The sequence below is a fragment of the Euwallacea fornicatus genome, chromosome 12 (assembly GCF_040115645.1).
Source record: "Euwallacea fornicatus isolate EFF26 chromosome 12, ASM4011564v1, whole genome shotgun sequence".
Taxonomy (NCBI): Eukaryota; Metazoa; Arthropoda; class Insecta; order Coleoptera; family Curculionidae; genus Euwallacea; species Euwallacea fornicatus.
In genome coordinates, this window is record NC_089552.1 from 1075877 (window position 1) to 1084433 (window position 8557).

Consider the following 8557-nt stretch of genomic DNA (forward strand, 5'->3'; position numbering starts at 1 on the left):
CCTCTATATCGCTGGGCTTATTTAAATACACCCTAGTTTCAGCCAATTCCATAAAAATAGTCCACAGGGGTGAAGTCGGGCAATCTAACAGGCCTCCCCAACTGCAGATATTTCTGTAACTGTTGAATTTAGACCAAAAAATCCACAAGTAAAAACAATATTTGAGACGTGTTCCGGCTTTTTCATGAAAAACAACATTTCCTTGAATTTTTAACGAATTTGTTTGTCCTCTATGTATGGGAAGAAGCATTATCCTCGCCCGCGAAGATTTCCTTCTATTTTTCGGTAACTTCTTGAGTGATCTAAGTGCAAAGGACATTTTTCTACTTCCTGTTAGCATTAGCCCTCTATCTATCACTCATAACAGTTCGATGAATTAATTCCGAAACGATGCTTCATTGTCTGCATAAATTTTCATTAATTTTAAAACTTTTCCCTTTGAAGTGGTCACAACATGATTTTTACTTATTGATCTTCCTTAAGGTGTTATCACGATATTTCCATGAGTCAAGGCTACACATTGTAACTTACTAAAAACGAGAAAAACGAGTTATATGTGAATTACTTGAATTTGTAGAGGTATCTCGGGAGCGTTCTGGTCCTGATCAGTTCAGTTTCGTTCCCCACGAATTGCAAACCAGTGAACTTCATTGAAACATGATGGAGGCCATTGGCAATATTAGTTTTAATAACATTACACTTCATAACGCACCACTATCGGATATTCCATGGTACATAGCCCTGGTGATCTCAGTGTTCGGAGCCGTAGGGAACACCCTGGTGTGCGCGGCCATAGTAGTGGACAAGAACCTTCAAACCAACACCAACTATTTCTTGTTCAGCTTATCGATAGCAGACTTGCTCGTATGTGTGCTAGTGATTCCAACCAGAATAATCCTGAATGTTTATGGTAAGTTGGGACATGGCCGGCAGTTTGCTTGAGGGGTACTTAAGTCTCTTGGATGTTAAAAGGTAACTTCATCACGAGGATAATTTCTATGGAGGCCGTGAAATAAAGGGTTTGCATGGAAAATATCTTCAGTTCACTATGACTTTTTGCAGAGAACGTGTTGCTAACATTTAAGATCTCTTTGAAGGAGGAGGAATATTTTACTTAGGGAGCAAATAATGTTTTATTTTCAGATTTGCAGCCTTCAATGTTCCCTTTGTGCGTTTTCTACCTAGTGGGAGACAACTGTCTAACTGCCGCTTCCCCGCTGCACATTTGCTCTATCAGCATTGAACGGTACTATGCCATTAAGGACCCGCTGGGAGCGACCAAGATGACCAAAGGCAAGTTGCTGAGACGAATCTCGTTGGTTTGGGCCATATCATTCCTGACAATCGTCCCCTATCTGATTAGCGGTATTATCCTCCAAAACGACTCATCGGCTCATTTTCATCCCCATTATTTGAACAGCTCTTTTGTCGGAATACCCTCAAAAGACCTCTTACTGCGTCACGGTTATGAACCACTTTCCCTACTTTCAAATGGTCCTTTTCACCGAGGCCTTTGTCATTTACGTTATGGTGGCAGTGGTACTTTATACGTTCATCAGAACTGTGATGATTTTGTACAGATTGGTACAACAACAAAACGACCCAGGAAACATTGTGCGGTCCATAGCGAACAGCCAAGACATCAAGTGAGCGATTCGGTTGATTGTTGAAACGTTGGGGTGAATTTTATGTTTTCTAGGGGCAGCAACAGCAATCTTCGGGCCTTAAACACTGAGAAGCGGGCCTTAAGGGTGGTTTGGATCATATCGTTTGCGTTCATAGTTACTTTAGTACCTTACGCGATTTGCAACACCATTTACATTTTCTTTCATATCCACGTGGCCGCGGAAATCACTAAAACAGTGGCGTATCTCAATTATATTAATTCAGTGATAAACCCCATTCTTTACACGGTATTCAATGAGCAATTCAGGAAAAATTTTGCTAACTTTATAATGTTGAAGTTCGGGTCTCGTGCCGTCTCACAAGGAAATGTAATTTCTATTTGCCTGCGCTAACATTGCTTAACGGAAACTCAAAGGAACTAACGATCGTTTCGATTTAACAGGGCTCTTCAAAGAAGCCCCCTTTATCTCAAAATTATTCGATGTTTCAGGTAATAATGCAAATTGCTATGTGGGCGTCCATTCACAAACAACCTTCTCAGGATACATTTTAAACAAAAACCAGTTATATTCATTTTTATTGAAAAACCGATTCCATAAAGACCAGTTCCTCCTTACATTCGCCCAATTGCGTCTTTCATTTTCCTTCGGCAACGGCAAAAACGTACAGCAGCACCATTCGAACTGTAGTTCCGACCGATTTTTAGCGTCCGCTCGATTCTCGGTACAGTTCTGTATTTTACCAACGGGAAGTCCCAGACAACTATGTTAATACTTTATTTAAATAATCAACGATAAATTTTAAATATATTTAAATTTATAGGAATAATAAATTAATCAAGTTAAATTCAACTCGATCGTTCAATTTAATTTTCATTAATTAAATTGTTCGAGTTGTGATCGTCCATCGGACATGTCCGGTCGGTTTTCCGTTTCTCGATTCCTAAATTGAATTTCTCGCGTCGAAACTCGCTCCCTGAGAGCAACTTCAAGGGGACAAATCGAAAACTGCGCGATTTATTGCGAGCCCACAAAATCATTAAAAAAAATCCTTTACGCGAGTTCTTTTTATAACAAAAAAACGCACCAATGAGCACTTCTGCTAGTAAATCGAATCGCAGTCACGTCTTACCCCCACATCTTCCGCTCCCGTCGCCTCCCCCATGAGTGCAACTCCATCTGATGACGCCTCTTGCCTCAGAATAGCTGCTCCCTGCCAGGCCACCCACCCCGTCGGTGGGCGGTCGACGCGAGAGAGCGGGGGTGGGGTCTTGTTCTGCTTAGCCTTGCGAGAGGAGCGCACCTCCGAGTACCATCGACCATCGGGCACCACACGAAAGAACGAAGAATCTTTTTGGCCTCACTCACTGAATCACGATTACACGACACTCACTTTCGCTCACTGCATGTGCGATACGCAACACCCGCACTTCACTGGACTTTAAGACATAAGAACGACCGATTAATAGTTCCAAATTGCGAACGTCTCGTTTCTCGCCCGGGTACCACTCGACTGAATCATCTAAGAAGCGATGTCGGTACGTGGACAAGCAAAAACTTTACAATCCGCCCTTTACAAAGGTACTAGTCACGGCTCGAACGATAACGACGGTACGATGGCCTCCAAATATTCGTAATAATCGATACGCGATGCGGGATAGTACGCAGTGTCCCAACGTGTATATGGATAATATTGGATTTGAAGAGTATCCAGCGCGGCCACCTCAAAGCTTCTACGGTTAAATCAAGGAGATCGCAACAAAAAGTTGTCGGGAAAATTACAGCGCACGTTCATATGTGGATGCATCTCCACCATTTTGTCAGGTTTCTCTCAGATGCATTGTTTTGTGACGATTAACGATTTATAAGGTCTTATGGCATTATCGCCAATAGATCTTCCTAAATGTGTTAATATCTGGCCCGTGAGATCAGCGCGGTTCTTGAGATTGCGACCGAACGATTTTTGTCGTATTTCAGTCGTTGCACGCAACTTGCCCGGGCCTTTCTCCGAAGGACTCCTGAAACGCCCCTCTAACCCCCTTTTCCAGTTACCCGTTCTAAGAAGATAAGCCTAGTTAATCCAAATTGAAACCAGGCCTTAACCGTGCTTGCTCCAGGGGAAATTTGAATGGGGCGAGGGACGTGGGAAAAACAGACACGCAGCTTTTAGGGACTTCCCCGTCGCCCACTTAATTTTTATGCATCGAGTTCAGGGAATAAAGGAGGTTTCAGAAATTTTTTGTTAAAAATAATAAATAATTGTACTTCCATCTCGAAGCATTTTTATGTTTTCCTTATTTACTAACACCCTGTACATCTAATGTAAAATGTTCATATTGCAAACTCATTTTCTCAACAAGCAGAACTTTTTAGAAATGATGACTTTTTATCGCTGAATGAATAATAAAGACTTTTTTCCTCTCGTGCGCTCCATCCGCGGACGCACTGTACGTCACGAAAAAAACTTACAAAAATGGTTCCGATTAAACCAATAAATAAATAAATTTATTAAAAAATAGCAATAAGCAGAAAATGTAGGCACAAAATTAACCGTTCACGGCATCACATTCATTTTCATTTTGGTCTTAAATATTTATTAAAAAAATTTTTTTTGCAAATTCCTTCGAGAATGATGATGATTCTATGATCATTTGACAGTTTCAGTTATTTCACGAGTGTGTTAGAAATGGCAAATTAAACGGCGCAAACCGACATGGCGACGCGCTGATTGACAATAAAGCTTTATTGTGCCGGAAAAACTATGCGAGAAATCGGTGAGTTAGCAGGAAGGACACAATCGAGAGGACAGTGGACAATAAACAAATATCGCTATCCAAGATTGGCGCAAGGCAAGCCTAGAAGGGGACGAAGGGAGATACTCTTCGAAATGAACGAGCGATTTAGTGTACGAGGACTAAAGATTAATACGAAGAAAAGTGTCCCTAACTTAACAGAAGAAGTGTCCCAGAGGATCGGCAAGCCCGCGCCAACTGGAACAGCAAGAAGAGTTCTCTGGAAAAAGCGGCTTTAATGGCAGAACACCAAAGAAGAGACCCTTTGTATTGCAAATTAATACATAGAAATGGCCCGATTTTACCAGGAAGATGTAGAAAAACCCGCCCAGTTCTGGAATACCCTCATTTTCCACACACACGAAACGGAAACGAACTTCTTTGGATCGGATGGAAGACACCTCCTATGGAGGAAACCAAACAGACAAGAGCGAGACAGAAATATAAACAAAACAGCAAAACACGGAGGTGCATCGCTAATGCTATGGGGTGCTACGGGAGCGAATGGTAACGGTGCACCAGATTGAGGGAGTAATGGACGAAAATGTCCACTTCGACATGTTAAGAGCCAATTTGCGATCGTCAGCAGAGGAATCGAGCGCGCCGAGAGTGCTTAACTTCCGACAGGACCATGATGGGAACCGCGCCGCTGGTAAAGCCTTGGTTAATGCATAGCGTACCAAAACGATTAAATTTTCGACCTTAATCGCCAGATTTCGACCCCGTCGAGAATTTGCAGCAATTTAGAGGAATAAAGGGACGTATGAGAAAATATTCCTTGGGATGTGACCGAAAAGTTAATGGTGACGGTGAATGGGGGGGTCGAGAGGAGGGGGGGGGTCACTAAGTGCTGATGTTCCTAGATGTTAATTGTGCTCTTTAAACTGCTGCAAATAAACGATTATATGACGTACACACTTATGTACGTTCCGTTCATTTGGTGCCTAAATTTTTCGCTTATCGTTGTTTGTTGTTCGTTTTGGTTAAATTGGAACTATTCTTGTATGTTTTCTTCGTAGCATTTATTCTATACGTATGTTTGCAATCAGCATGTTATCTTCTATAAAACAAAAAGAAAAAATGAGTAGAAATATTGACTTGTGACCGTTATGTCAATTTTTGCCCCATGCACGGCAAATTCTGCGGGTAACTGCAGGTGTATGTGGTACAATCTGCAAGTACCTGCAGTTCTTATCTGTGTTACAATATCAAGATCCTCCATCTACATGGGGATCCTGCATCCAACGGGTTTTTACATATCAAAGATGACACAAGGATTGACGAGTTACGTGACATTAAAGGCAATGATGCAAAGTAGCTGTATCCTTTGTTCTCTGTCATGATTAAAATTCCAACAGTACCATAGAATTATAATAAAATGCGAAAGTTGATGGCCCGCCTAATGAGGAGAACAAGTTTCTTCGTAATTTTCTAAGGTAGACATGACAAAACACACCAGTTTCGTCGTCAGTTTCGTTTGATAAACACACAAAATGTCGGGAAATAGCACGTGGACTTCGAATTATTCCGTGTTAAATCACACGGCCGCTACTAATTTAACACCGAAGCACCCGTCTCTTGATCCGTTCTTCACCTTGATGATTGTGATAGTGGGAGCGGTAGGAAATCTTCTAATTTGTATGGCGATACTTCTCGACAAGAAGCTTCAATCTGTCAGCAACTACTACCTTCTCAGTCTGTCAATTGCTGACTTTCTCATGAGTGTCGTTATCATCCCCATTAGGTATATGATGCTCTATAACGGTAAGTCGTAGACGGAGCTGTGGAAATAAGGTGGGTCCCACGCTGGAAGTTGCATCAGTCACGATACACGCAACGTGAGCTATGCAGCAAATACGGTTTGTTGACGAAATGGCGAACGACGCGTTCATTTCATCTGGCGACGTGCGACCTGGCACCCGCCAATGCGACGTTCGCGCATCTTCACTGCATGGCTAATGTCTCGCACGCCTTCGGGCTCGCATTTGTCTCGGTGAAGGTCCTTCTGATACGAAATTGCTCGCTTGGTCGGAAACTCAAAATAAGCAAAAAGAAACTAACAAAAGCTTGCGTAGATTCTAATTCGCGCACGCATGTTGCATGTCGGCTAAAATGGGTGGTATGAGTAGATAGCATGAATAAATAGTATGAATAATAGTATAAAAACTACTAGTAAAAACTAACTCAGGCACGTTTTCAGTGTTAAATCCTTCCGCCTACTTCCTTTGCCACCTGTACCTAGCCGGAGACCACATTCTGCTAACAGCTTCAACCTTGCACATTTGCACCATAAGCCTGGAAAGATACTTTGCCATAAAGGACCCCTTGGGAAAAGTCCGGTCAAGCACTGGCTCGTTAACCGTACGCATCATTTTGCTGTGGTTGGCATCGGGCGTGCTCATCGCAACCCCATTTGGCCTAACAATAGGTGAGTGCGTGACGCAACGCAGCCCCATTTGCTCGAACGCAAAACTTTTCCAGTTCTTTACGGCCCCAAGGAGGACGGCGACTACCACTGTAGTAATTTACAGTATTTTCGGTTAGTTACCATCACGCAAGCCGTAGTAATATTACTCGCTGTAGTAGTCGTTTTTTATACTTTCATAAGAACAGTGGTAATTCTGCGTAATTTGGGCAACGAACAGCGGCGGAGCAGGGAAGGGGACAGAAACGGAATTATTAGGTCGGTTTCGACGATCACCAAGTAAGAACTTCGGAGGCGCCAGTTAAAGCTGCGTAAATTGGTAAAATTGTTTTTAGGAGCAGCAGCAGCAGCAGCAGCAGGGGTCTACTGGAGGACACGGAAAAACGGGCCCTAATTGTGGTTTGGCTGTTATCGTTCGCGTTCATCATCGCCGTTCTGCCCCTCACCGTCATGTTGTCGATCTACATGATCGTCGGTGAATTGTGCAATAACACGGCCGAAGTAGTGCTAATTGTGGCGTTCTACACGTACCACACCTACACGGTGACCGATCCGATCATTTACGTCATTTTTGTCAAGAGATTCAGGGACAACTTCAAAGACATTTTGCTCCTCAAATTCGACACGTTTAAGTGCTGCAAGTAAGCCCTCGGCGAGTTGGACGGATTTACGCTACAGAGTGGAACTATTGCGAATTGTAGCGCGCTACATGTCTCATATTTATACGTCACTAGTCACGTAATTTATGTTATTTTTGTCAAGAGATTTGGGGGATAAATTTAAGGATATTTTGCCGTTCAAATGGGGAGCATTTAGGTGTCGCAGGTGAGCGATCGGTGAGTCAGGTGAATTTACGTTACACAACGGAAGTGATGTTAATTGTGGCGTCTGACACGTGTCACATTTGTGCGGTTGCTAATCACATAACCGATATCATTTCCATCAAGCGATTTAGGTACTTCAGATTACTTTGGATAACGCGTGGCTTGTGGCTACCTACCGGGGACAACGCTGCAGTAAACACGGGAACCGATGTCAATTCACATTATAGTTTCCATCGAGTTAACAATTTAATCATTATTAAACAAATCAAAGGACGAATTTTTAATTTAATTGATCGCAGGACTCCCGTCACCCTCCTAACGCGAATTGGTGCAATCGAATTAAGAGATCGGGAGACTGGAATTAGCCTTTGTTCCCTTTGAGCGAAGGGCAGAGTCGAAGAGCCCCTCAAGGTTGTTCGCAATAATGTAATGGATGTGTCACTCGTGGCACATGTCAAAGGTCAATGCTCGCTCGGGCCGATAGGGAAAGGATATCTTTCGTGGGGCCTGCGAGCCGCATCTTCAAGCACCCCCCCCCCCCCCTAATACAGGTGCAATCGAATCATCCTGAAATCTGAAAGTCTCGTTCATCCTGCAGCGGAACCAGGAACGCAGCAAATTGTTTACTGCGTGAAACCTGTTTAGAAAATCGTTTAAATGTTATTGCGGCTGCAGGAACGCACTTTCCATAATAAACTCAATGAAAATAATTTGGAAATAACGTGGAAAATATGGGGAAATGTAGGAAATTGCAGCACTCGCAAGGTTTCCCCTACCCCACAGGAGAGCTGCGCACGGGCCATTCTACAAGGCACGAAAATTCTCTCAAATAGTCCTTACTGGGAGGCCTCCGTTCGCGACAAAATTCACTGCAACAGGTACAAACTTATC

General features: G+C 43.0%; 2 protein-coding genes across 3 annotated transcripts; both read left to right on the forward strand.

The window, feature by feature from the left end:
* The first annotated feature begins 435 nt into the window (after nucleotides 1-435).
* Nucleotides 436-3895, forward strand: LOC136342699 (5-hydroxytryptamine receptor 2B-like). Its single transcript, XM_066288780.1, has 4 exons — nucleotides 436-910; nucleotides 1144-1365; nucleotides 1421-1646; nucleotides 1700-3895. Exons 1-4 carry the CDS (start codon nucleotides 658-660, stop codon nucleotides 2016-2018), a joined length of 1020 nt encoding a protein of 339 aa, XP_066144877.1. The 5' UTR covers nucleotides 436-657; the 3' UTR covers nucleotides 2019-3895.
* A 1998-nt stretch (nucleotides 3896-5893) lies between these two features.
* On the forward strand, nucleotides 5894-7934 carry LOC136342520 (5-hydroxytryptamine receptor 2C-like). 2 transcript variants are annotated; one of them, XM_066288408.1, is made up of 5 exons: nucleotides 5894-6181; nucleotides 6618-6845; nucleotides 6899-6956; nucleotides 7026-7121; nucleotides 7178-7934. In XM_066288408.1, the coding sequence occupies exons 1-5, from the start codon at nucleotides 5911-5913 to the stop codon at nucleotides 7485-7487; spliced, it is 963 nt and encodes a 320-aa protein (XP_066144505.1). In that variant the 5' UTR covers nucleotides 5894-5910; the 3' UTR covers nucleotides 7488-7934. The 2 variants fall into 2 exon arrangements, with proteins under 2 accessions (XP_066144505.1, XP_066144504.1); XM_066288407.1 differs by having other exon boundaries at nucleotides 6899-7121.
* The last annotated feature ends 623 nt before the right edge of the window (nucleotides 7935-8557 follow it).

Excerpts from the sequence above, each read along its gene's own strand:
- LOC136342520 (XM_066288407.1), top strand. The coding sequence starts at position 5,911 with ATGTCGGGAAATAGCACGTGGACTTCGAATTATTCCGTGTTAAATCAC. Across the intron at positions 6,182-6,617 it reads GTATATGATGCTCTATAACG|TGTTAAATCCTTCCGCCTAC; the intron begins GTAAGTCGTAGA and ends GCACGTTTTCAG. Across the intron at positions 7,122-7,177 it reads TCGGTTTCGACGATCACCAA|GAGCAGCAGCAGCAGCAGCA; the intron begins GTAAGAACTTCG and ends AATTGTTTTTAG.
- LOC136342699 (XM_066288780.1), top strand. The coding sequence starts at position 658 with ATGATGGAGGCCATTGGCAATATTAGTTTTAATAACATTACACTTCAT. Across the intron at positions 1,366-1,420 it reads CGTCCCCTATCTGATTAGCG|CTCTTTTGTCGGAATACCCT; the intron begins GTATTATCCTCC and ends TTATTTGAACAG. Across the intron at positions 1,647-1,699 it reads GCGAACAGCCAAGACATCAA|GGGCAGCAACAGCAATCTTC; the intron begins GTGAGCGATTCG and ends TATGTTTTCTAG.